A 27,984-nucleotide genomic window follows, 5' to 3' on the forward strand; every position below is an offset into this window, starting at 1 on the left:
GGGCACAGCCTTAGAATAAAAGGGAGTCACTTTAGAACAGAGATGAGGAGAAATTTCTTCAGCCAGAGAGTGGTGGGTCTGTGGAATTCATTGCCACAGAGGGCTGTGGAGGCCGAGACGTTGAGCGTCTTCAAGACAGAAATTGATAAATTCTTGATTTCTCGAGGAATTAAGGGCTATGGGGAGAGAGCGGGTAAATGGAGTTGAAATCAACCATGATTGAATGGTGGAGTGGACTCGATGGGCCGAATGGCCTTACTTCCGCTCCTATGTCTTATGGTCTTATGGTCTTAAGCTGCCAACTTTAGGGTAAGCCTGGATCCCATCCCCTCCCCCTGCTGGTGGGAAACAGATTTTGCTTCATTTTTTGCTCAGAGTGTGGTAAGATTGGATTTTTAACTCACCCAAAAAACTGTGGCTCACACCCATTTTCACACTTGTTCGGCACTTAAAATATTTTTGGTAAAATCACCCCCTCTGTGTCTGTCTTCACAGTAGAAGACACAACTTTCATTCCAGATATAGATGGTAACATTGGGAGTTAAAAGAGTGAAGAAATTAGTACCAACAGAGAAAAAGTATTGGAAAAACTTGAGGGACCAAAACACCACAAATTGCCAGGACTGCTGGCCCTAGGATTCTGGCAGAGATAACTCCAGAGATAGTGGATATGCTAGCTATAATTTTCCAAAATTCCTTGTTTTTGGGAACAGTCCCATTTGATTAGAGGTTGACAAGTGTTACAACACTTTTCAAGAAAGGAGGGAAAGAGAAAACTGAACTACAGGTCAGGTTCCCTTATATCAGTTATTGAAACATGTTCAAAGTCTTAACAATGTGCTTAGAAAAACATAGAATGATAAGAACAAATCAACATGGTTTTGCTAAAGGGAAATCCTGTTCGACAAAGAAGGTGGATAAAGGGGAACCGGAAGATGTAATGCACCTGGATTTTCAAAAACATATTTGATAAGATGTCACACAAAAGATTAATAGACAAGATAAAGGCTCATGGAGCTGTGGGTAGTATCTTAGCATGAATACATGCCACACAAATGCCAGAAATGGGCGAGAGGCTGAATAAATTATTTAAATATATTCTAATGTTAATTTACATGGCATTAACAAACCCGGTGCTGAATCATCTGCCTTTATGGCCTTGCTGGGAGAGGTTCTCTCCAGCGAGGAAAGCACCTGCTCTCCATGAACGGGGAACAGTTGTGTTGGCCTCGTTGGTAGATCTGGAGGCCATTGAAGCCCCCAGGGATGCTGAGGGCAAGGCGGGATGCTCTTGGACAGTGCCAGCCTGGCATCTCAGTGATGCCCACTGGGTGGGGTCTGAAGGGGCAGCCCAATCAGGAAGGGAGGGGGGGCCCACTACCACTCTGCAGGCGATTGGTGTGGGGGGTGTGAGGGGGGTCCGCTGCTGCTCTGCAGGCGATCAATATGGGAGAAGGAGGGGGGCCTATTTTGCGATTGTTGGGTGGGCGTGATCGGTCAGGGCAGCGGGAGGGGGACAGCTAGGGCTGTATTTCGGGCAATGTGGTGCTTCCGAACAGCCACGGTCCCCCACAATTGCAGGGGGGAGAGGAAGTTTTTTGAGGTTGTCTACTGCAGCAACAGAGGCCTGATAGCTCTCTGACTCTGTCTGTCAGACCTCTGCTGGTGCCATTGCACATGTACAGAATCAGAGGTCTACACATGCGCAATAGCTCTCTCCTCAGGCTGGCTGACGAATTAAGCCCAGCCCATTGCCTGTAGCAGCTAGAAACAGTGTAGACCATTTTTCCATGCACTCTGTGCACAAGCTTGTGTGTGAAAACTCACCAAAAAAACAGATCTGCAACACTCCCATTTTCACGATGGCTGGACACTTGAATCATTCTCGTAAAATTTCACTCACTGTGTGCACTTTTGGTCTCAACTTTTAAGAAAAGATATATTTGCATTGAAAGCAATACAAGCCAGAGTTCACTGGATTGGCCCCTGCGATTCGGGGGTTGTTCAATGAGAAGAGCCTAAGTCAATTGGCTATATATTCTCTGGAGTTTAGAAAGATGAGATGTTACCTCATTGAAACCTACACAATTCTGAGAGGATTCAGTCAGGTGGATGCTGGGAGATTATTTCTGCTGGGTGGGGAGTCCAAAACGAAAGGGCACTGTCGCAGGATAGGTGGATACTCATTTAGGACTGGGATGAGGAGAAATTACTTCACTCAAAGGTTTGTGAATCTTTGGAATTCTTTACCCTAAAGACTTGTGGGTGCTCCATCATTGCATATATTTAAAGTTGGAATGGACAGATGTGTCTCAGGGATTTCAGGGAAATGGGAAAATGGAGTTGAAGCCTAACATCAGCCATGATTGTATTGATTAGTGGAACAGGCTTAATGGGTCATATAGTCTACTCCTGCTCCTATTGTACTTATTTTGCTAATCACCTTAAATTGGTGTCCTGTGTTCTCGATCCTTGCACCAACAGCAGAAAACCTGACTTCCCCTGCAAAGCTGAAGTCATTTGTACCACCCCCACTACTGCCATGATTAAATATTTGCGACGCCACACCAATAAACTAAAGTTATTAGGAGGCCTATTCAGAAAATGTACCTCAATTTCTCTAAGCTTTCTTTGCTGGTCCTCTCTACCCTCAAACGGCACATATCCCAGTTTATCCAGGAATTTGCAAAACATATTCAGACCTGCACAGTATTTCATATACCCATCAGCTCCAACTTCCTGAGCCCCTCCGAATTTTATTTTTCTCACAGCATGTTGACTTTGTTATCCTCACCCTCATCTTCAAGTCCCTCTCCAGCCTCACTGCACCCCACCTTGTAATACTCTCCTGGCAGGCACCCTCTGCTCTTCAATCTATTGTATACTATGTGACCCTTTCTCCACTTCATTGCTGACGGCACAGCTTTTAGCCACCATGCTCCTATATTTCAAAATCTTAACCTAAACATTTTTGCTTCGCCACCTTCCTCTGTAACTTCAGAGGCCTCTTCCAAACTTACTCCTTTGACAATTCTTTCAGTCACCTCCTCAGCGTTTCCTCCCTTTCCAGCCCTGTGTCCACTTCATTCATCCTGTAAATCACTTTGTAATGCTTCATTATGTGAAAGGTCTAACATAAATTAAAGTATTTTTAATGAGAAACAGTAGCTAATTATAACTATAGTAATGATCCTTCATTGTTTATAAAGAAGGCAATGAGCCACTTAACCAATATAGATGTTGAAAAGTTTGTTAAGGCAGCTGTGGTGTGTGTAAAATTCTCAAAAATGGCTCACCAAATACAGAGCAAATTCAAATTTGGCCACCAGTTTTGAACTCTAGAGAAGATCAGTGAGGCTGATTTTAACTGTATCGCTAGGGTGGCAGCAGCTCAAGGATGTTGTCTTACTTTGTGCTTGTTCTCCAGCTGTGTGCATGGCATAGCCTTTAGCCATGCGACCATTGTAGCTACTATTGTCAGGCTGGAAACCATTTATAATATGCAAATAAATTGCACTTTTCAGATTCAAACAGGCAGGGTATATGCAGCACATGCCCAGTTCATTTTATAACTCCCTCGAGTAGCCTCGTGATCCTTAATAGAATTCTACAATGCAGGAAGAGGCCATTCGGCCCATCGAGTCTTCACCGACCACAATCGCCCGCCAGGTCCTATTCCCATAACCCCATGCCTTTACCCCAGCTAGTCCCCCTGACACTAAGCGGCAATTTAGCATGGCCAATCAACCTAACCCGCACATCTTTGGACTGTGGGAGGAAACCGGAGCACCCGGATAAAATGCACGCAGACACGGGGAGAATGTGCAAACTCCACTCAGACAGTGACCCAAGCCGGGAATCGAACCTGGGTCCCTAGAACTGTGAGGCAGCAGTGCTAATTACTGTGCACGGTGGTTAAAGCTGGTGGTTAGCCTAGAAAGGTACAAAGCTATTTTCTTCCCACACTCCTACCCATACATAGCTACATAGCCCCAACCTCCAGCGTTCTATCCACTTGCTCCCAGCCTGGATTGTTAGCTCACTCTGTGTAGGAGTCATATTCCCCAACTTTCCCAATTGGTTCACTGTCATTTGATATGCACTGCTTGATGTCCAGAATCAAAATAACTTGAGTCCCTTGGCTGCAATAGGCTGAAAACACAGCAAAAGCCTTGTGTTAAAATTAACCACAGTGGCAATTTTGGTGTCATAAGACTGAGCCCAAATACCATTTGGGTGGAAATGCTTGACACTGTGTCACAGTAAGTGTGAACTGGAGCAATTCAAAAAGCCTTGTGAAAAGTCTGAAGTACATTTTGTGATATAAAGCAAATATATAATGTTAGAATGACTGAACAGGACTGTCCTGATTGTAAAACCTCACAACGCCTGGTTAAAGTCCAACAGGTTTATTTGGAATCATGAGCTTCATCAGGTGAGTCAGTGAAAGGTCGTAATTCCAGATAAACCTGGTGGACTTTAATCTGGTGTTCTGAGGCTTCTTACTGTGCTCATCCCAGTCCAATGCCTGCATCTCCCCTCCCGATTGTAAAATACCACATTAGTTCAAAATTCATTAAAAATAATACTTGTACTGCCACAGAGAAATGTTAGAATATAATCAAGTATTGCTGACAAAGAGACATGCACAGAAATTCTACCTCCTCACCCGCCAGGGAATTGGCGCGAGCGAGGGGCGGACAACAGAAATTTTAATTGACCTCGAGCAAGGCCGTTAAATCCCGCCCATGTTGTCACAGCTTTTTGTCTTGCACACATCAGGACAGATGCAAGAACACCAAATTTCAAAGTAAGCAGCAATTTAAATGACAGGAGAAAAGGGATCTAATTGGTTGGCAAGTCAATGCTGATTGGTTGTCATGGAATATGCAGCAGGGATCTATTGTTCCCCCATACTTTTGTTCAATTGGAAAAAAAGGCAAAATGCCTGGACATGTTCCTTCTGCCTACAGTGGACAAGTCCCTGTGTAAGAATATATCTATAGATTCCAACAAGCATAAATGAGCCACATTGTGAGCCAGACTGATAATCTTAAATTGGTGGTCAGTGTAATTCTCAGCACACTCAGAATTGTTGAACAAGTGCTGTCCAATCGTGGAATCACATCAAACACTATGCGTTATGTTTTGAGTTTTGCAAGCAAGGGCTGGTTGAGTATGATCAGCACTCTGCCTATTGCAAACAGCTGAAGTGACCTGCTGTTTGATACGATCCGTCAGTCACTGGGACATGTGGCCTATGTACCTGGCATCACACCAGCATTGAAATACATATACCACATTACTCATTTGTGTGGTAGGCAGAATGTCTTTTTGACTTGATGGCAGCATCCTGCAAGTGGAAAATACCACTTGTGTTGCTCTGCATAAGTACCATTTCTGGAAACCACTGGCATTCTTGCATCTGTTCTTGATGAGTGCAAGACAAAATGCTTCGGCAGCATATTTGTCTTCAGCAATACCCAAGTTCTGTAACGACCAAGCGACTATAATCAAGTTAAGCTTTTAAAAGAACAAGGCATCTTGTAGTCCAGAATTAGCTTGATCTTAGACAAAGGCATAATTTTGAGGGAATGGTGGGGTTTGAATTAATTTCTTCCAGGTTTCCATCCCTCTGTGTGGTTATTCATAAATCTGGGTAATATTTTGCCAGCACTTACTTGTTGTGACATCATTTCTTGGTGTCACAGTGGTTAGCGCTGCAGCCTCAGCGCCAGAGACCTGGGTTCAATTCTGGCCTCGGGTTATCGTCTGTGTGGAGTTTGCACATTCTCCCCGTGTCTGATTGGGTTTCTTTTGGGTGCTCCGGTTTCCTCCCACAGTCCAAACATGTGTCGATTAAGTTGATTGGCCATGCTAAATTGCCCCTTAGTGTCAGGGGGATTAGCAGGGTAAATATGTGGGGTTATGGGGGTAGGGCCTGGGTGGGATTGTTGTTGGTGTGGGCTCAATGGGCTGTGTGGCGTTCTGCTGCACTGTGGGGATTATATGATCCTAGAGGCAAAGCTGAAGATGCTGGTATCCCCACCAATTCCTTCCAGCGTTCAATCCAAGGGCAACGAGATGCTGTTGAGAGTAGCAAAAGAGGAACAGCTTGGCTTGCATTTTTAACTGTGTGTGTCTCCTCTGTTGCCGCCAACCTGCCCCCCTTCAAAATCCCAATGACTCCTTGTGCTGGGTGCCTAAGTTGCAGATGTTCCCTGATAATATTTAGGTGACCCCAATCTCAGGATTTGGATCAGGGTCAGCACAAAGACAAACAGGTATTTTTAAAAAAGTTTTATTAGTGTCACAGGTAGGTTTACATTAACAAGGCAATGAACTTACTGTGGAAATCCCCTAGTCGCCATACTCCGGTGCCTGTTTGGGTACACTGAGGGAGAATTTAGCATAGCCAATGTACGTAACCAGCATGTCTTTCGGACTGTGGGAGGAAACTGAAGCACCCAGAGGAAACCCACGCAGAGACGAGCAGAATGTGCAGACTCCGCACGGACAGTGACCGAAGCTGGAAATCGAACCTGGGTCCCTGGTGCTGTGAGGCAGCAGTGCTAACCATTGTGCCACAATGCCACCCCAGGAGGAATTCCTGCTTTGTGGTAATTTCAGCAGTGGTGAATTGCCTCCGTTCTCTGAACTGCATACACTACACAGCTCAAATGCATAATAGAGCATGTAATGACAAGATCGCAAACAACAATTGTGCTTTGACTCTCTTAATTTCCATCTGCTTTCCTGAAGGAGCAAAGAGAATCTAGCGGGAATGAGGTGCGCCCCTTGCCAACCGCCAACCTCGCAATCATGAGTCACCAATACATAATTTGGGAGAAGATCAGCCATTTAGAAGCAGATATTAGGATAAGACAGAAAGGATAAAGAATAATTTAGGCCTATTTTTGGGCTCCGACTGCAGAGGCAGTGTGTGTGCCCTGACCAAGAGGGTCAAGGATCAATAGAAATTGGTTACTCGAGTACAGATGGCAGTCTGTCCCTGCAGGTTTCATTAGACCATATGACACATCTCAGTGATAGCCTCCCTGCTGAGCCTGAGGCTACGCATGCTGTTCGTCATGGCCAGACAGCTGACCCAGTTGCAGTAGACCCACTGCATGGGGTAGTACTTGCTGTGAGTTGCATTCTCAGACTAGTCTATTCTCCGGCTGCTACACCATTCGATATCTGTCATTAACCGAAGTACTCATCTTTTCGAGCTGCAAACTTCTGACATTGCACGGTGATTCTTCAAAATCTTCTGTTCAATAAGCTGACTGGCGACAGGCCTGGCTTTTGAATCTCAAAATGCTCATTTTTCAGTTACCTTCCACAGCTGCTTAATTTCTAATGATTGGTATTTAACAAGGCCTTAACAAGCAGAAATAGGCTTTATTCTGACACTTCGCTAATGTTCCTGAAGACATTTTGGAGTGAGAGGGAATCTTCAAAGAAATGCTAAGTGTGACAAATAGTCAATTAGCGCCTTCTGTCAGCATGACACTTTTTCAACTCGCATCCACTTTTTTCACAAATATTACTGAAGAGCGGCTGATACGGCTCTAAATGGTCAGAAATGGTCACGCAAGTCTAATTAACAAATAGGAAAGGGTTTGTTCAAATTTGTTAATACATTTTGGTATAATTATCAGTTCATTATCACTTGAGATGACAAAGAGTTCTGCTTTGTCTGTATTTGTAACACTAATTGAGATTTTCTGCTAAAACGATCACTGCTTTATGATATACTAAGTATGTTAATTAGACTACTTTTCTGATCTGCTCAGATATTGAGCTAATTTCCCAGTATCACCATTTCATGTTCTAAAACACGTGTTTATTAATCTCATAGAAACATAACTACATTTGTTAAAAATTTAACCTGAGCAATTTGGTGATGGAGCCTTGGATATGATCGTGCTGCACTTGTAGTGTTCCAGCTCCCTCTATCTTCTGCCAAAGTGCCAAATGCTAGCTGTGCCATTTTACATTAAGACGCGGTTTGTATTAACACAGAAACTATGACACTTGGGTGCATAATTTTGTAAGTAATACCAGTTTTAGCAAATTAAGTGATGATGCTTAATGACTAATAAATGCCATTGCCCAAAATGCATGGGACAAGATCAAGGAAACAAAGAACATCAGGCAATGCAACAAACAGATCAGTAAATGAACAGCAAGGCTAACTCAACATTATAGATGCAACTCTTTTTTTTTCCTGCCATGATATGAATCCATCTTTCTCTTTCAGCTGCTAACCTACTTGTTGTGCCCTTACAGTAGTTTCTGATATTAATTTACATAACATGGGATCCTACATTTAGATAGGGAGGTTTGGTCAGCAAAACCCATCACACTTAAAACCATCACACTTTTATAACTGAATTCTAAGGTGGAATTTAAAAATCTCCAAACCAAATCTCCTCAAGATTAAATAGGTGCAGTAGAAACTATTCCACATTTAAATACACCAATATATATAGCAGAACTAAACATGATACTATTTAAATCAAATGACCTCCAATTCAACACAACTGCAAGTAGATCACACCCAGTTTTAAAAAATGCCAATTTAGTTCTGACAGAGGTCCATAAATTACTTATAACAGCATCTGAAAGATCACGAAGTAGTTGTGAGTAATCACAATGAGGTCTAATTACTGGGGCAATTAGCTGTGTAACTTCAGTGATTGATTGGAGTTTAAGTCGATCTTGAGGATCTTATTGAAGATGGCCAGGAAGCAATCTTTCAAAAGCTAGCAACTTGGACTGGGACTGTACGTGAGAGCCATGATGCTGATTGAAACCTTACTGTCGTTTGCCTTACAGTGCATAATCTTAGGTATCCTTTCAGGCATTGTTTCTGAATTCTATATGAAAAGACTACAGTTTGAAATGTTGATGTTCAGGCTTTCACATTTTCAAAGTTAGTAAAGAATTCAAATGGCAGTGGCAAAATACTTGACTCTTGCTAGAAAATCACATTAATAAAAAAAGTAGAATTGATCATTTTTAAACTTAATGTGTTATACATACAAATACTTTATTTTGAAAAGTAATGGCAAATAGCTGCTATTTTGAAAATGTAATTTATATCAATTTTCAAACAAACAACAAGGTAGGTTTCCAACTTTATCACTTGGGCTTTAAGCGTCACCAGGACAAAGTGCAGACAGGAAAAATTGGTGGGGAGATTTGCACACCACGAACAGAATATAGTAATCTACCTTCCAATCCTTATATTAAGTTGATTTTTCTCTACACCCTAGCTATGACTGTAATGCTACATTCTGCACCCTCTCCTTTCCTTCTCTATGAATGGTATGCTTTGTCTGTGTAGCGCGCAAGGAACAATATTTTTCATTGTACTCTAATACGTGTGACAATAATAAATCAAATCATTTTGACAAAGGGAAACAAGAGGAGTTCTGTTCCCTGCCTGTGATCCTTCACACCATATTTTCCTTTCTGCGCTCCATCATATGATGCTTAATGCTCAGGAGGTAAAGCTCCCTCCACATTGTTAGAAATTTCTGGCTTGTAATCTGATTGTAATCAATGAAGACAATCAGGAAACACAGGAAATATATGTTTAGCGTGTTCACAATGTTGGAGACATTTTGCATTTTGAGTAATTTTCTTTACAGATTACTCCTGTTGGAATATTCAAAAACAGGATTAAATCAGGGGCGGAATTTTTTGATTTTCTTTCAAAGTGTTGTCTCTGGTGGGAAAAGCAGAGGGCAGCCTTGCCAAGTTTCCTGCCGTATTTTTAAACACTTTGGGGGGGTAAAGAGTGAAGAGGCACGTCCCACGACATCAGTGCTGGCCAGGTGGACTCCGAATGAAACTGTCCCACCAGCAACCTCGGCTTCTGACAAATAAAGGGCTCACAGAGATCTAATAATTTAAATAAAGGAACTCATCAATTGTCATAGAAACCCCCACCCCCACCCATGGACATAGGACTACCCCAGGGAACTACCTCCCTCCCCCCCACCCACCCCCTGCCTCACAGACACAGAATTCCTCCCCCCCCCATCCCTAACTTCCCAAATGGAAACCCACCTCGGCACCCCTGGCAGGTCCTGTTTGTCAGTTCCCAATCTTTCAAAACCTATTGTAAACCCCACTGACATGAGGTCATGCCGGCAGTGGGATGATCCAGTGGGAGGGAACCCTGTTACATCATGAGAGGAGGCATAGGAACAATCAAATGGGGGATGGAGAATACACACTCTGCTTCTGCAAAAAAATGGAGTTAAGAGATCAGATTCCCTTTCCTTTCTGTCAATAAACCTGGAACTGCACAAGTTAGTCTGCAATCTGCACAAGGCATTAATATGCCAAGGATTCCCACAGCAGTTAAGTCCAGGATTGTGAGCCAGAGGGATTTTGGGTAGGTTAGGAAGAGGAGGGGTGATTTGATTTGATTTGATTTATTATTGTCACATGTATTAACATACAGTGAAAAATATTGCTTCTTGCGCGCTATACAGACAGAGCATACCGTTCATAGAGAAGGAAAGGAGAGAGTGCAGAATGTAGTGTTACAGTCATAGCGAGGGTGTAGAGAAAGATCAACTCAATGCGAGGTAAGTCCATTCAAAAGTCTGATGGCAGCAGGGAAGAAGCTGTTCTTGAGTCGGTTGGTACATGACCTCAGAAATTAGTATCTTTTTCCCAACGGAAGAAGGTGGAAGAGAGAATGTGTGGGGTCCTTAATTATGCTGGCTGCTATGAGAAAAATATCAGCCATGATTGAATGGCGGAGCAGACTCAAGTGACCTAATTCTGCTCCTATGTCTTATGGTCTTATGGAGGGGGTGGCGAGTTTAAGGAAGGGAATGGGTAACGAGGAGGGGTAATTCAACCAAAAGGGGGCTGGTAATGGGGGCAGGAGCTCACTCTTCAGGGGCTGCAAAGGGCCCCCATTACCTTCCTGCCCTTTAAACATTTAAGTTGCGTTTCTTGCTCCCACCTTGGATATTGCTGGCCTCCTCCCCTCCCCACTATAGCGAGCCTCCCGACCCCACCCTCCCTCCCCTGCCATCGCTCCCCACCCACAGCCCGGCGATTCTCCTGAATTGGGACTAAGTACCCATGCCCCCTAGCGTTAGCAGCGCCTATCGGGTGGGATTCTCCCACTGGATAGATGCTAATTTATTCATATCAGGCAACCTGCCGGCCAGCCCTTCAGTTCCAAGTCCTAGCAGCCATTTTTTAAAAATGACCCAATCGCTGTGCTTAGAGACAGGACCCCCTCCCATAAAAAAATTAATGGTGGCCCCAACACTGACCAGGAGAGCACCAACAACCCCTCACCAATGAGGGGCATTCTCCCCGCCCCCCCCCCCCCCCCCACACCACAAGTAACAAGTCACATCCCACCCCCAAACACGCAGGCATAAGTGTAACCCCTCCCCCCTTATATCCCCCACTCAGGTTCCTTCCCCCTTCAGATCCCCCCCCTCACTCAATCCCCCTCCCCCTTTAGATCTCCCATTCAGGACCCCTCCCCCCTCAGACCTCCCACTCAGCCTCCCTTCAGGATATGCACCTTGGCAGTGCCAACAGTGCAGTGCCACTGCAAGTGGCACCCTAGCACTGACATCCTGATCTGATGCCTTGGGCCCCATGGGAGCTCAAGGAGGTCAGCCCAGTGGTCATTTGCCCCTCTGCTACTGCCAGACTGCAGAGGAAAAGTTCCTCAAAGGTGTTGGGTGTTGCGGGGGCTCGGGCTAGGGGCAAGGGGTTGACCTCACCACTCTTTGCCAGGATGGATTCTAGTTGGGCGAGGTGGTCGGTTTGGATGATGTTGAGCTTCTTGAATGTTGTTGGAGCTGCACTCATCCAGGCAAGCGAAGAGTATTCCATCATACTCCTGAATTGTGAATTGCAGATGAGGGACAGGCTTTGGTGCGTCAAGAAGTGTGTTACTCACACAGGATTCCTATCCTCTGACCTGCTCTTGTAGCCACAATATTTATGTGACTAATCCAGTTCAGTTCTTGGTCAATGGTAACCCCCAGGATATTGATGGTGGGAGATTGAGTGATGATAATGCCAATGAAAGTCAAGAGGCGATTCTCTACTGTTGGAGAAGATCATTGCCTGGCAGTTTGAATGTTAGTTGCCACTTGTCAGCCCAAGCCTGGATATTGTCGAGGTCTTGCTGCTTTTGAACATGGACTGCCTCAGTATCTTAGGAGTCGCAAATCATTGCGCAATTATCTTCTGATCTTATGATTGAAGGAAGGTAATTGATGAAGCAGCTGAAAATAGTTAGGCCGAGGACACTACCTGAGGAACTCCTGGAACTGAGATGATTGACCTCCACCAATCACAGCCATCTTCCGTTGTGCTAGATATGACTCCAACCAGCAGAGATTTTTTCCTGATTCCTATTGACTCCAGTTTTGATAGATCAAAACTGTCAAAAACAAGTCAAGTGCTGCCTTGATATCAAAGGCAGTCACTCTCACCTCACCTCTGAAATTCAGCTCTTTTATCCATTTATGAACCAAGGCTGTAGTGAGATCAGAAGCTGAGTAACCCTGGCAAAACCCATAGTGAGCAGAAGCAAGCAGGTCACAAACAAAGACAGAAAATACTGGAGAAACTCAACAGGTCTGACAGCATCTGTGGAGAGAGAATAGAACCAATGACCGCGATTCTCCCATTGCGAGCCACAATTTTTCTAGTGGGTCGCGGTGGGAGACGCACGTCTGCAGCCTTGAACAGGGATTTGCCCATGTGCCACGAATGCATGCGCATCTCCCAGAGCCGGCGAACAGTCGCCGGTCAGACCATGATGGAAACTGACGGGAAGGCAAGTAAGTCATTTAAATCTTTTCTGCATGTATTTTAAATAAGTATATTTGTTCATTATCGGAACCATCTCCCACCCCACCAGGAGTACTTCATTCCGGCGCGGTTCAGACTAGCTCCCCACATTCGGAGAACTAGCGGGAGACACCGCCGGAATGAAGGGAGGCAATCGGGGCCCCCCAGTGGTGGGGGGGGTGCCCCCTGGGCATGGGCACCCTGGCAGTGCCAGCCTGTGGCCTCTGGCACTGCCCAAAGGGCAAAGTGCCCATGCCCAGGGGCACCTTGGCACTGCCCAGCGAGCATAGGGCAGAGCCAAGGGGGGGGTGAGGGGCCTACTGTGGGCGGGGCCTAGGGACATTCGGTGGAGGTGGGGGGTCCCGCTGCCACTCTGCAGACAGGATCGGCCTGGAATGGAGGGAGGTCAGCGATTGGGACAGGCTGTGGGGGGGTGGGGGTGGAGCGGGTGGTCTACTGGGGGGGGGGTCTGACTCCGGGGGGGTTCAGCGGGGGGAGAGTCTGCCAGGGTGAGGGGGGTGGGGGGATCACCACTGCTGGGGTGTGGGGCCTTCATATCGGGACGCTCGGGGACAGGGGGGTGTCAGGGCTGGCCAGCAAATGGGAGGTTGTCAGTTTTGGGCCACTGCGCACGCGCAGAGCTCCAGAACTGTCAAACTCTGACGCGAATAGGCCCCTCCCCCCTGGGTTTTTAATGAGATTCCCGACTGGGACCGCTTCAGTGCACAGAGTGCGGAGATTCAGGTGAGAAGCTGAACTGACAGAACAGTCGAGATTTAGAACAGTTCTCCCACCAATTCAGCACTTTTGGGAGAATCGCATCCAATGTTTCGAGTCTGGATGACCCTTCATCACCAAACCCGAAACATTGGGTCTATTCTCTCTCCACAGATGCTGTCAGACCTGCTGAGTTCCTCCAGCATTTTCTGTTTTTGTTTCTGATTCCAGCATCCGCAGTATTTTGCTTTTGTAGCAGTGAGCAGGTTATTGCTAAGCAAGTGCTGCCATTTAATAGCGATGTTAATGACCCCTTCCATCACTTTATTGATGATTGAGAGCAGACTGATGGGACATAGATTGGCAGGTTGAATTTGGCTTGCTTTTTGTGTATAAATCCTGACCAATTGTCCACATTGCCACGTAGGTGCCAGTGTTGTAGCTGTACTGGAACAGCTTGATGATCATATTACACTTAATCTGTTTGATGAAAAAAAATTGAAAATCAGACACCCTTTACACAATTTATTTAGTGTAGTTAGAAACAGAAGAACAGAAGCAGACCATTCATCCCCTCGAGCTTGTTCTGCCATTCAATTATTTCATGAATGACATGCATTTTAACTCCATGGTCAACATTTTCAGCTCCCGTTGAGGCCAGCATTGGAGGCAGATGGGAGCTAAAAATAGCACCACTGGCTGATGTGCTGGTTCTCCTGTCTCCAGCCTTTTTTTTGTGGATGTGGGATCAGTGAATGGCAGGGTGTTGTTACAACTCATGAAGATCCATTTAATGCCAATTCCAGAAGGTTGACAAATCTTCCAGTCAGGCTCCAGATTCCTTCAGGTGGCAAGTTCCAGTTTAGGTGCCTGAATGTGGTCTTCCAGTGGCAGATGTGGGGGCCAGCTCACCTGAGGGCAGGCCTGCAGGCCCTTTTTTCACCTGTCTAGGTGCAGCATCAGCCACAGAGGGCTCTGTAGAGGGGCTTCCTCCACTCCCTTCCCTGACAGTGACGGCCTAGCAGCTCAAGAAACCATTAAGTTAATCATTTGAAAGGCTGTGGAGAAGAGCATTTTGAAATGCCCTCCCTCTTACTTATCTTGCATCATAGCTTGCGGATCTTTTCGAGGAGCCATCGGAGGAGTCTCTGATACTACCCGCCATCCTTCATTGAACAGTAATCCTGTCCCCATGCTAATTAAGGGGATACCCGCATGAAAATCACTATAAACAACTATTTCTCCCCCAGATTTTATGCCCAGGACAAGTCCTGGCCTCTGTTTCATGCCCCAGAGAAAAGAATTCCTGGCCCATTTCATAGAATCATTGAATCATAGAATCCCTGCAGTGCAGAAAGAGGCCATTTGGCCCATCGAGCCTGCACTGACAACAATCCCACTCAGGCTCTATCACTGTAACCCCATGTATTTATACTGTAGATCCCCCTGACAGTAAGGGGCAATTTAGTATGGCCAACCCACCTAACCTGCACATCTTTTGGACTGTGGGAGGAAACCGGAGCACCCAAAGGAAACCAATGCAGACACGGGGAGAATGCGCAAACGCCACACAGTCACCCAAGGCCGGAATTGAACCAGGGTCCCTGGCGCTGTGAGGCAGCAGTGCTAACCACAGTGCCATTGTGCTGCCCTAAATTTATCGGCTTTAGTTCCATAAAACCTTTTCCTAACTAACAGCTCTCAGTCTCCATTTTGAAGTTAAAAAGTAAAGTTTATTTATTAGTCACAAGTAAGGCTTACATTAACACTGCAATGAAGTTACTGTGAAATTCCCCTAGTCACCGCACTCCAGCGCCTGTTCGGGTCAATGCACCTAACCAGCATGTCTTTCAGAATGTGGGAGGAAACCGGAGCACCCGGAGGAAACCCATGCAGACGCAGGGAGAACATGCAAACTTCACAGAGACAGTGACCCAAGCCGGGAATCAAACACAGGTCCCTAACGCTGTGAAGCAGCAGTGCTAACCACCGTGCTACCATGCCGACCAGAAGCTCTTCAAAGGGGGCACTTGGATTTGAACCAGGGACCTCTTGATCTGCAATCAAATGTGAAGTTGTCAGTTGATCAAGTCTCAAAAGCTTTTTGCAAGAGAGAGTTCCACATTTCCACTATGTGTGATAAAGCGCTTCCTGACATTGCCTGTCAATGGTCCAGCTCCAATTTTAATCTGAAAGCTGTGGCCCTTTTTGTGTGGGCACCACAACTGGTGATTTTCTGAAGGAAGGAAGGAAAGTTTTTTTTAAAAAATGCATTCCTCTTTAATTTGTCTGCTTGTCTTATCAATTTAATTACACAACATTAAAATCCCTACTTGTTTTTGAACATCATTGTACAAACTCAGACCAATCTGTAAGCCTGACATTTTAATCAAACACACATCCAAAATACCTAATCATCTTTACAATCAGATAAGCTTCCCTGCTGCCTTTAGTTACCTGAGAATTCAGATTCCAGTTTCTATTCTGAAAATCTCAGCGGTGGCTTCCTTGCTGTCATGTATCTGATTGGAAGCTGTGCATCGAAAACCTGCTTTGTATTCACTTGGAATCCACTTTTATCAAGAAAACAAAGTTATGCTAGAAAATTAGTAAAAATGGGCTTCTCTTTTTACCAGCGATGGAAATTCTGATGTAAGATGAAAATGGTGTGTGTTGTCAATTTTGCTGGTCTCTCTTTTTTTTGCTATTATTGCAGCGTTGTTTTAATATTTAGGTATTTTAAAAGCAGCCCCCTGCTAAACACATTTGTCTTCAAATCCTTGTTTCTCAGAAACTCCTCAGTAAATATCGCTTCTTGAACTTCGTCAATCTGTCAATTGCTTCCTGTGGGTAATAAGAGATGAGAGGGCATAATAAAAAACCCTCCACTGTGGGTTGGGATTGTTTTATTTTTCTGCCTCATCCACAAACACCACCAAAGCGCAAGAGAATGTGGAATTCGGAGAGAGGTGATAGATTAAATAAATAGCGTTCTGTTATGAAAATAGTCATGAGTTCAATTGCAAAAACCGAATCCTGGAAACCTGAAACAAGTGCTGGAAATTTTGATTTTTCTATCAGTGATGTGAATGTTTTTCAGCCTTGCGGCAATTAATTCATCTGTGATTATTACATCCAAAGAACTAAAGTGAAACAAGTATTTAGTAAATTATATTTTATTCTGTAACATTTTTATTGCTGTTCTATTATTTTAGGGAATGATAAATGCAGTACTATTGATTTCTTTTTGATATTTTAGTAAAGGGACTTTTTCAGTGTTAACTGCATTCACCATGTTATTTTTCCCATTGATTTTGCAGCTAGTGGAGCATTTTTGATGTATAGTGATTTTTTAAATTGAACTAAATGGTTGGTTTTTGCTTTTACAATTCCATTAATACTTTATGACCATCGTGTAATGCTATTTCATACCTGAATTCTTACTTCTTGAATTGTAATAGCTTCCCCTTGGAGCATGATTTTCACAGAAATCTGCAACCTGAGTTAATATTCAGAAATACAAGTTTACTCACAGTAAAATCATGATCACCTATGAAATTATTCTTAAGTGATCAATATTTTCAATTTCCCAGTTGCTTTTTTTCCCCAGCATATCTCAAAGAGACTGTGCTCTTTCACCTTAAGTTATTTGGAATCAAGGGTTTTGAAATTCTAAATAGAATTGAAAGAGACATGTTGAAAAATGATGTTCTCCAAAAGTCTTTAACAGCCAAAATTGATCAAATTAAAGGGATTTACATAATCAAGTTACTATCTCCATGTGACCAAGTTGATCAGACAGTTTCTCCTTTAAATTGTGAGTGTGATACTTTCCCAGTATTCTCTGGGAATAATTGTGGCTCATTCTAGCTCCTTCCCTAAAGACCACCTGAAGCACGGAGCTTGGTCCAAGAGGATTTATAAATCTCCAGTCCTTAATGCTGTGTCTATCTTTCCCTATGGAGTTCAGCTTTGCCCTTAGACAGTATTTATTTGGTTTTATGCTATCATTTTCTTTAAGTTAGCGTGAGGATCCTTGCCTTATTTCCAGTTGTCAATGGGTTATGCTTTTAACAAGCAGGTAGAAGCTGAGCATTTTAGAATTCTCTGGTTTAGGGAATCCTCTGTGAAGTAATTGTTAGCTTTAGCCAAAGAAATATTTTATTCTAGAGGGACTTCATGCTATAAACATTGAGTTAAATGCTCCCGCTGCAACTGGGATGTGGGTGAGTGTTTAGATTCTGTCTAGTTAGAGGTTCTTCTGGAATTCCCCATTAGCTGGAGCTGGGAAATGGTAGATTTCCCCAGTTAGTGTAGTCAGAGATGAAGCTGTTGATTGACACACTGAGATTCAGGTTCTTAGCTATAATTGTATATAGTTTTCCTTTGCGTGTGCTAAGGAGTAGCCAAGCTGCCCTCAAAGCTTTTTGCTTTATTGATTATTTAAGGGTTCATTTAAGTCAAATGGCCCATAGCAGCTTTTTTTCAGTTTATGGAAAGCATTTAGATAGTTTCTTCATCTGAGCAGATTCATCAGCAAGTGAAAAATGAACCACTCCAAAGGAACCTTCTGTAACAAAATGGCCAAGTAAATTAAGGATTTCAGAGAAATTTTACTCATGAACTAAATTTCATATGGATCTTATCCTTACAATCAATGCTGAAGAACAAATTTTTAAAAAAATCTTGCATGTATCCTTCAATCCTAACTGGAACAATTTATATTGATATTTCCTTTCCTGAAAAAAATATTAATTTTAAAATTATACTTAAAGAATATTGAATTTAATAAGTAGATGTTAATGTCAGAAAACGTTGCATGAATCATCAACTTAAATTTAAGTTTGAGCGTAATAATCTCAGCACAATGTTTTTTGGTTGTTCAATCGTTGACAAATAAGGACTGCAAACAAATTAGAGTACTGTGCAGTGGACCATTCAGGTCAGGATAGTATTTATTTCAGATATTCAAGCAGAATGGACAGTATGCCATTTTCCCCTCAGTGTAGCCTTTATGATGCGTTTTTCTATGCGTCAGACAGGGAAGACATGCATACAATGATATTTTAGGTCCCAGAACCTCGTACACACTAATAGACCATATCATTGAATCTATGTGGTAACATCCTTCATTTTTTACAACGCCAGTCACTGCAGAAAGCTCAGGTCAGTAAAAAAAAAAAATTCAAAGCCCAGTAAATTGTAAAATTTCATATTTATTTTCCTTTTTACCGAGTCTAATACAAATAATGGGCAGATGTCTCAAAATCCCCTTGTTAAAAAAGCATTTTCAAATTTGACCAAGTGTCTGTCTGACACAAATGTCATAAACTGCAATAGGTAGAAATAGAGCTCTGTAATCATTACTGTGTGGATGGATGGCAATTTATAGATTGCAACATATACTTTATAAGTATATCGAATGTCCTGAAATTATAGCAGTTACTGATCACTGATTGAGCTGGACTTGTGTTATGGCACCATGTTCTTGCTTGTACCTTGAGAGCAGTAAAGCATCAATAAAATAAAAAGTGCTGCATTTTAAATGAAATTTCAATTGAAAAACTTAACAGCCCTTCAAATTGCAGAATTTAACACAGACCAGTAAAGCTTAAATAACACATTTCTCAGCAGACCATGGTTTGCACTCAAGGTGACTTGATTGTCTCATGTGGTAAAATTATTTACAATTATGGAATTTCTCATGAGAGTTGCATCAAATTTGCTGTTCCATAACACCTATGCAGACATACGGTGGAATCTTTCAGTATTCATGAAGGCACTTGAACCTTTCTGATAATTGAATCAGTAACAGTGTTGAGTGGAGCAAGCATAAAAACCTGTTAACCTAAAGGTCAGATGTGTGCAATGTTTATTTATCAGTGAGCAAGGGGCTAAATCGGCAGCCCCTGTCACAATCCCAGCAAAATCATCTGTAATATTAACACAGAGTAGATGAATTCCAAAACCAGGATTAGCATGATAAACACAGGAGCGCTAAGAAATGTTGGCATTCCTTCTTGGCAGTTTGAACTTGAACAATGAGGTGTATTCTATATTAACCCAATAAGCAGAATATTGAGTAACACAAGTGTCTCAAGGTTGCCCACCATTCAACTCAGTAAAATCTAGAAACAATGATCAAATGCTGTGATATATAGTTTGGGTTTTGTAATAACCTCAATGTGACAGAATGCACTTTGTTATTATTTATATTTTTGCTCCTTAGTCGCACCTCTTTTCCACCCACCTCCTTTCATATATATCGCATCTCTCTTCAGTCAGAAAAGCGGTCGAAGCTGTCAGCTTCTCTGTGACTGTTGCTACATGCTACTGTGCATTTGGTCAATAGGAGGTATGAATTAAGGTGGACAGTTATGCCTCCTCCTCAAGTTTGAATGCCCTTCTGTCACAAGGTGATTCACCTGCTGGTCAAACTAAAATAATCTGCATATGTGTAATATCAACCGTTTTAGAAATGAATGTCATCCTAAAAGCCATGTTGTACTTTAACCCTTTGCCAAATGCTCAGTAAATTGCTAAATTTAATTATGATTTCTATGGTGGATGGAAGAAGATACAGATTTTTCATTCTGATTAGTATTGTTGGAATAAACCGAAGATGATGTGAATCTTGCAGTAATTTAATCGTATGAATTATCAATCAGTGATTTATTAGATGAATTCATGCTGTGTAATATTAGCATATGAATGCATTAATGTTTGTTCAAATTTTCCCTCCCTACCGTTTCAGTGAAGGAAATGAAGTGTTTAGAACTGTTTTGCTGTTTAAAAATGTCAGCATTGCATCATGCAATTTCACACCATAGATGTTCATTTTCTTCAATTTCCACAGCATACTCTGTGTACCAGACTATGCAGCTAGCAAATAAATATCATACAATCAATTAAATATCGGGAGCAAAACACCCTGATTCGAACAACCTGATGTTATTTAACATAGCATCGTAGGGAAGGAAGAGCATTAATTCAACCACTTTTGTAGAGCTTCAGTTTCTAATAGCAACCCAAATTGATTGTCGGAAACAATTGTTAGAAATTATTCACCCTTTTTGTCTCTGTATTTGAGCCACATGCCCAAACTTTATATTAGTTGTATGATGCAACATGTCTTGCCTTGAGAGTACAATGTGATAATCTTATTTCATTTTAATTGTCGCATAATTATGTAATGAGAGTGCGGTCAAAAGTTCGAATCATTTTCCCATTGGCCAGGCAGATAAAGGCACTGCCCATTGCAGCACAAAGCTAACAAAAGACCAGAGGTTCCCAATCCCTGGTCTACGCTGAGTTAACTCATCTTTGTTAATCACGATTTTAGGTGCAACACTTGGTCTCTGCTGCCTGATGTTAGTCTAAGTGCTCGCTTCTGACTGCTAGCCAGCAAGCACTTTTTGGAAAGGTTAGGAATGGGCTCAGCTGTGATATCACACCAATAAACAATGTTCATTTAGGTTCCTGTTTGAAGATTAGCCATTTAGGTTTGTACTTTGTTTCAGTTTTTTTACTATGGTGAATTGACTGGCTTTGCCACACCTCCTGACACACAATACAGGTGAAAATGCTGGTCATGGGGAACTGTGTTTATTTTAGTTCTACTATGCTGAGGATAAATATTAAGTCTAATTTAGGGATAAGAACATTGGATACTTTATGCTTGTGCATACGTATTTTGCCAAATCTAAACCTGAGTGGCAAAGCCAGAGATGGAGCTGGAGATCTGAGAGGTCTGCAACTAACTGTATGAACTACCCCAGGGTAACATATACTTGTGTATTCATTCTGTGAATTCATTTTTGTCAGAACCTGCTTTAGCATCTTCAATAAGGATCCAAGATTATTGTTTAGATATATCCGTGGGGTAAGTATTTCAGTTTGTTAGTACACAGTATTATTAAGTGTGAAGAAATAGGTCTGCACCTAGTATCTCCATGATACAATACACTCACCAGTACAGCCAGGAGGAGCTGCAGAACAGATGCCAGCCAATTACTTATGAGACTGTGGCTTGCTCAACTGCTAGTCACCAGTTATAGAGCAGATCACTCTCTAGTCATCTCCACAGAGGATTAGAATAGGAGAGATTTACAGGAATTGCAAAATATATAATGGAAACTGAGTCCTCTGTTTCAAAACATAATCTTACGCCATTTATTTCTTTTTAACTCCAGAACCTGGGTCAATGGATCCACCTCTTGTGCTGCAAGTCAAATCTCGAAGCCTATTATTGACATGGCAACATCCATCACAGTGTAATGGTAACATTACTCACTCCCAAATTTATCAGAATGGTTCCAAGTTGGCCGTATTGTCAAAGAACACAACCAATTATTCTGTGGCCCATCTACGTCCATACACTATGTATGTTTTCCACATAGAAAGCTGTACATCAGCGGGATGTTCTTTGTCACCAGCATCGCATGTGGTTCAAACTCTTCCGACAGCTCCTGAGGATATTTCTACTCCAGAACTTTATTCAGACACTCCAACCTCGGTGCTCATATCGTGGAATCCACCGACCCATCCCAATGGCGTTATTGATAATGTGGTTATAGAGAGAAAGGTGAAAGGGGCAGAAGAGATTTTTGCCCTTGTGATTGAAACGTCGAGCCAGCCACTGAAATACTTGGATAATTCTGCAGACCTAATCCCATGGACTACATATGAATATAGGATCTTAGTAAGGACCATCAATGGAGGAACAAACAGCAGTGTTTGGAAGGAAATTACCACTCGGCCTTCAAGACCTGCTGGAGTACAGCCACCTCACATCCAAATTCTGAGTCCAAATTCAGTTAAGGTAGGTTAATTCAAATTTATTTCAGTGTCTTTCTTTTAGCCACTAAGAAAATTATGAACAGTTTGCTTCTATCTTTTAATTTTAATTTTTAACTGTCTAATTTAAGGAAAATATTTGGGAAAAACACGAAATATTTTATAGTGGGATGTCTATTTTCCCTGAACTATTATTCACTGGAGCATATATCCACAGCAAATGATGCTATTCAGTTGGGATGAAACACATGCATTGTGTCCAGAGTTGATTTTCCTGACAATGTTCACCAGGTACAAGCTTTAGGGAGAAATCTCAAAGTTGCCACATACCCCTGGAATTTCTAGGAATGTTCTGGGAAATACAGCTTGGTTTGTCTCTGTATCAGGTGCAGATCAGACGAAGCAATTGTAACAAGATGGGAGACTGTATTCCCACTTTCTGTCTTTTTCATGTTGCTCACTTGCCAGTTGCCTGCAGGCATAGGGGCCCTGAAACCATCTATGGCTTACCTTTGGACTTGCACTAAGACTAAATTGAGCATCTATAGGGCTCCCGCTCAGCAAGCTAATAGACCACATGTTCGAGACAGATTCAGTGAATGGTTCCCCCCCTCTCCTGTGTAAGGATCTCCAGATTGAATTGAAACCTTGTGGCTCTCTATCACCAGCGGTAGTCAGGAGGTGATCACCAAAGCCACAAATGCAGCAGTAGATCTCAGAGGCCTGCCAATATTCTGTGATTTTTCTTTCGACCAGTGTCACTAGGCTCTGCAAGGCCATTTAAACCCCCCAGAGAAGGACATCCCAGTAATCTCAGGCCTGGAAGCAGCAGCATATGCTTCTTCTGAAGGAAGGAAGGTAAACTTTCCCATGATGAGGAGGACCATGAGTTGGTATTGTACTTGTAGCTCTCATGCCAGAGTACTTGTAATTCTCATGCCAGTGTAAGAGAGCATACCTCAGCTGTATTGCTAGAGTGAGCTGCACAGCAGAGGCTAGTCATTTCTTTACAGGGATTGATGAGAGGAGAAACCCCAAGTATACTCACCCAAATTGTACCCCACCTTTTTTGCTTCATTCATGGGATGTGAGCATCATTGGCAAGGCCAACATCTGTTGTCCATCTGCAATGACACTTGGAAAGAAAATGGTTAAATTTTATTTATTAGTCACAAGTAAGAGTCACATTAACACCGCAATGAAGTTACTGTGAAATTCCCCTAGTCACCACACTCCGGCGCCTGTTCGGGTCAATGCACCTGACCAGCATGTCCTTCAGACTGTAGGAGGAAACCGGAGCACCCAGAGGAAACCCATGCAGACAGGGGGAGAATGTGCAAACTCCACACAGACAGAGACCCAAGCCAGGAATTGAACCCAGGTCCCAGACTGTGGGGGAGCAGTGCTAACCACTGTGCCACCGTGACACCCCAACTAAGGCGAGGTCACTTTCTTGAAATGCTACAGTCCACATGGTGGAAAAAACACCCACAGTGCTGTCAGAATGCTGTATGGCATGGGGGGAAACCTGCAAATGATGGTGTTCCCAAGTATCTGTTCTTTTAGGTAATACAAGTCACCGACTTGGAAGTTTTGCAAGTTGCTGCAGTGCATTTTGTAGAGATTGTACACACTGCTGTCACTGAGTGCCAGAGTGGATGCTAAATATGGTGGATGGGCTGCTTTGTCCTGTACGCTGTTGAGTTTCTTGTGTGTTGTTGATGCTGGACTCCTGACTTGTGCCTTATGTCGGCTGGACTTGATTTGGGAGGTTTGGAGATGAGTTACTTGCACAGAATTTCCAGCCTCTAACCTGCTTTTGTGGCCACAATATGTATATGACTGGGCGCAATTAACTTTCTGGCCAATATAAACCTCCAGAATATTGGTGTAGGGGATTCAGCAATGATGATGTACTTAAATGTCAAGGGTAGATGGTTAAATGTTCTCTTGTCAGATCTGGTCATTGCCTGGCACAAGTATGTCACGAATACCTGATTCATACCCCACTTGTCAATTTAGGTTGTTTAAATACAGACTGTGCCTTTAACAGTTGATTGTTTTGAATAATTCTGAACAAGGTAGCAGTAAATAATTATGCTGGTGTTGGAAGCTTTGGTTGAATGAAAATGCAAGTTTCATTCTGCAAATCCTTGGTCAACAAACATCTTCGGCACACTTAATACGGCAAAGCGGGCCTTAGTGAGAGAACTCCTTCATTGTTTTCTTTTCATGGAGTACATATGAGCTTTGCAGTTTGGAGTAGTCTCCAGTGGATTCCAAGCCTGCAGAAACAGAACAAGCAGTTGTCCTTTCACTTAGTCGCAATAGCAGGAATGTAGAGCCTGATTGCCTTATTTCTAATAGTGTATTTGCTTTGGTCAGGAAAAACAATTAAAGAAAATCAATTCACAGAAAACGTTGGAAATACAGATCAGCATCTGCAAAGAGAAAAGAGAGATTAACATTATGGGTGTTGACCTTCATTAGAACTGAAAACAGAAGTATACATCTGATGCATATTACTATTTACTTAACTATAACCTTTTCGCCTATTCACATCTTCCTTCTGCAAGTCTCTCCATCCCTCTGATACTCTTTTGTGCACGTTTCTCCCACTATCTTTTTTATCAGTCATGCTTATTTCCTATTCTATTTGTCTCTCAGTTTTTTTTCCATCTTTCTTTGTATATCTCTGTCTCTCTCTTTCTTGCTTTAACTGATAAAATAATGTTGGCAATCTTGACGCCTCAGTTAATAGAGCAGATGAGGAAATGTGCACATTTATAATGCTGCTGGCTGCTCATGACGCAATTAGACTGTTCAATCCAGTAGCAGCACGACAGCGCAGGGCTGTTGGGTGTCTGTGATGCAGCAGACAATTTTGGTGCATGGGACAGGGACACAAGCAGATAGGTCAATGGGGTGCTGACAGGAATCCACTTATTTCCCTTCAGTAGCGTTCCTTGAGTGTCCATACAAACTGGGTGCTATTCAACTGAAGCAGTGCCTGGGCATTCTAGCACATTATAGGATACTGGTTAATGTATCATAGAATCCCTACAGTGCAGAAGGAGGCAATTCAGCCCATCGAGCCTGCAGCAACAACAATCCTACCCAGGCCCTATCCCCGTAACTCTACTCATCCCCTTGACACTAAGGGACAGTTTAACATGGCCAATTCCCCCTAACCTGCACATCTTTGGACTGTGGGAGGAAACTAAAGCACCCAGAGGAAACGCATGCAGACACGAGGAGAACGTACAAACTCCACACAGACAGTGACCCAAACCCGAGTCCATGACGCTGTGAGACAGCAGTGCTAACCCTGTGCCACCCTATGTCAAAGTTCTGAGTGAACCAACTTAGTGCAGGCTACTTTACTCACCACCTGCATTGGGGTGCTCTTTGGAGCGGCATGGTGGCACAGTGGTTAGCACTGCCGCTTCACTGTGCCATGGACCCGGGTTCAATTCCCGGCTTGGGTCATTGTCTATGTGGAGTTTGCACATTCTTCCCATATCTGTGTGGGCTTCCTCCGGATGCTCTGGTTTCCTCCCACAGTCCAAAGATTTGCGGGTTAGGTGGATTGGCCATGCTAAATTGCTCCTTAGTGTCAGGGGGACTGGCTAGGATAAATTTATGGGGATAGGGCCTGGGTGGGATTGTGGTCGGTGCAAATACGATAGGCCGAATGGCCTCCTTCTGCACTGTAGGATTCTATGATGCCCCAAGCACATCATCGAGCTCAGGCCTCTGTCCCTTAATGTACAAGGAGCAACAACTTGATACATTGAAGTTGTCACATTATCTGTCCAGGTGTCTAGTATTTTACTGTTATTATTGGGAAGTGAAAGGCCAAGCCCCTATTACAGAGCACTAGCGGGTTACATGTTTATAGAGAATCAGAGGGGGAGGGATGTGGTGATTGTCACTTTACACTACTATCACTTGGCATCATTTCTGGAATTGAATTGCAAACATGAACTCTAGTTTTGACATTCTGTAGCAGTCCGTTGACATGCCGAACCACCTTGAGACCCTCGCTGTACTTTTTTGAAACTATTGCACGGTGATGCTACAGTGTCAAATCCTTTGAAATTACAGTCCCGAAATTTGTTTCTATTACATTAGCAAAGATTCATTTATTTACAAAAACCATTTATTTTGAACTGGTTAATGCCATTGTTAAGTTAGCGGTGAGAGAAATTTCGGCTGAACACATCAAGCATTTGTACACTCATTTGCTGCAATGTCATTTCAGGACCGTCAGATTTCAAATTATATTGGGCGAATCTCACCATCTGATTTAATGGAATGGCATTCCCGGTGGGAAGCTGTGCCTGCTAGAGTTCATTTTAGTAAATCATGGGCGTGCTTCCCACAATTTTCTGTACATTATATTAGAATCACATTCTGAAAGCAATTTCATAATGACATTTATCTGCTATTTTAACAGAGGCATTAACCTGATTATACCATTTGACATATCTTTCAAATAACCAATAAAAGAATCTCCACATGAAGATATTAAGCATTAATAATCAGTATCACTAATAATCAGTATAATTTCAAACATTCTTTCACTGGCAAATTACAGCAGCTTGCATTTATGTAGTGCCTTCAACACGGAAAAGTGTCCAAAGGTGCTTCACAGAAGCATAATCAGACACAACTGATAAGGAGATATTGGGAGGGTTAGTCAAAAACATGTTCAGATCAGGCCTTAAGATGAGAAGCAGAGGGGTTTAGAGAAGAAGTCCAGGTCGTGGAGTACAAATGGCTGCAGGCAAGACTGCTAAGAATTGGGTCAAGAGAAGCAGGATTACCAAAGACCAAATTGAGAACATGGTGGGATGAGGGTGGTTGTAGGGCTAGTTGAGGTTACAAAGATAGTGAGGGTCAAGACCATGAAATGATTGAAGAATGATAGTGAGAATTTTAACTATAAGACATGTGGGGATTGAGAACAAATGGGACTGAGAAGCAAGGATAGGAGTGATGGGTGAGCTAGACATGTTACTGGATTATAAATGGGCAGCGGATGAAGTAGAATTAGAGGATGGAGAATGGAAGGCTGCCCGAGAACACATTGGAACTGCCCAGTCTGGAGGTAACAAAGGCATTGATGGGAGTTTTACTGTCTGGTAGAGGCTGGGGATATATTAAGGAGGTGGAAGTTGGTGGTCTTCGTGATGGAGAGTACATGGAGTTAGAAACTTGATTCAGGGTTGTAAGGTGCATTAAACAGCATGGTGCACCCCAAGACAGTGGCTGGAAAGGAAATTGAGAAGATGTACTCCCTTAAATTGAACAAACAAGCTTTATTTACAAGGTTGCTTCATTAGTTCATCCTTTGAGCTCGTCCGTGGTGCACTCTTTCTAATTGGAAAAGCTCCTCCCCTTAGAGAGATTCCCCGTGCTAGGTGTTGATTGGTTGTCCCTCCTTTTGGGAGCTGCCCATTTTAATTTGTCCCCTTATTAATTTGATTTAGTTTATTTGGTTGGCCAAAAAGATTGGTGTTGATTGGTTGTTTGGACCATGTGACCCTTATTCAGTTAGACTGGTCTTAAAGTGACAATCCTCCTTTAATTCCCTTTTAGAATCTT

General features: G+C 42.9%; 1 protein-coding gene across 1 annotated transcript in view; it reads left to right on the top strand.

The window, feature by feature from the left end:
* The window catches only part of ush2a (Usher syndrome 2A (autosomal recessive, mild)), a 916,330-nt gene that overhangs the window by 592,631 nt on the left and 295,715 nt on the right, over nt 1-27,984 (top strand). Inside the window, exon 41 of the mRNA XM_078230465.1 lies at nt 21,771-22,399. Coding sequence (XP_078086591.1) covers nt 21,771-22,399 — 629 coding nt within the window. The remainder of the gene's footprint in view (nt 1-21,770; nt 22,400-27,984) is intronic.

Source organism: Mustelus asterias, chromosome 15 (assembly GCF_964213995.1).
Source record: "Mustelus asterias chromosome 15, sMusAst1.hap1.1, whole genome shotgun sequence".
NCBI lineage: Eukaryota > Metazoa > Chordata > Chondrichthyes > Carcharhiniformes > Triakidae > Mustelus > Mustelus asterias.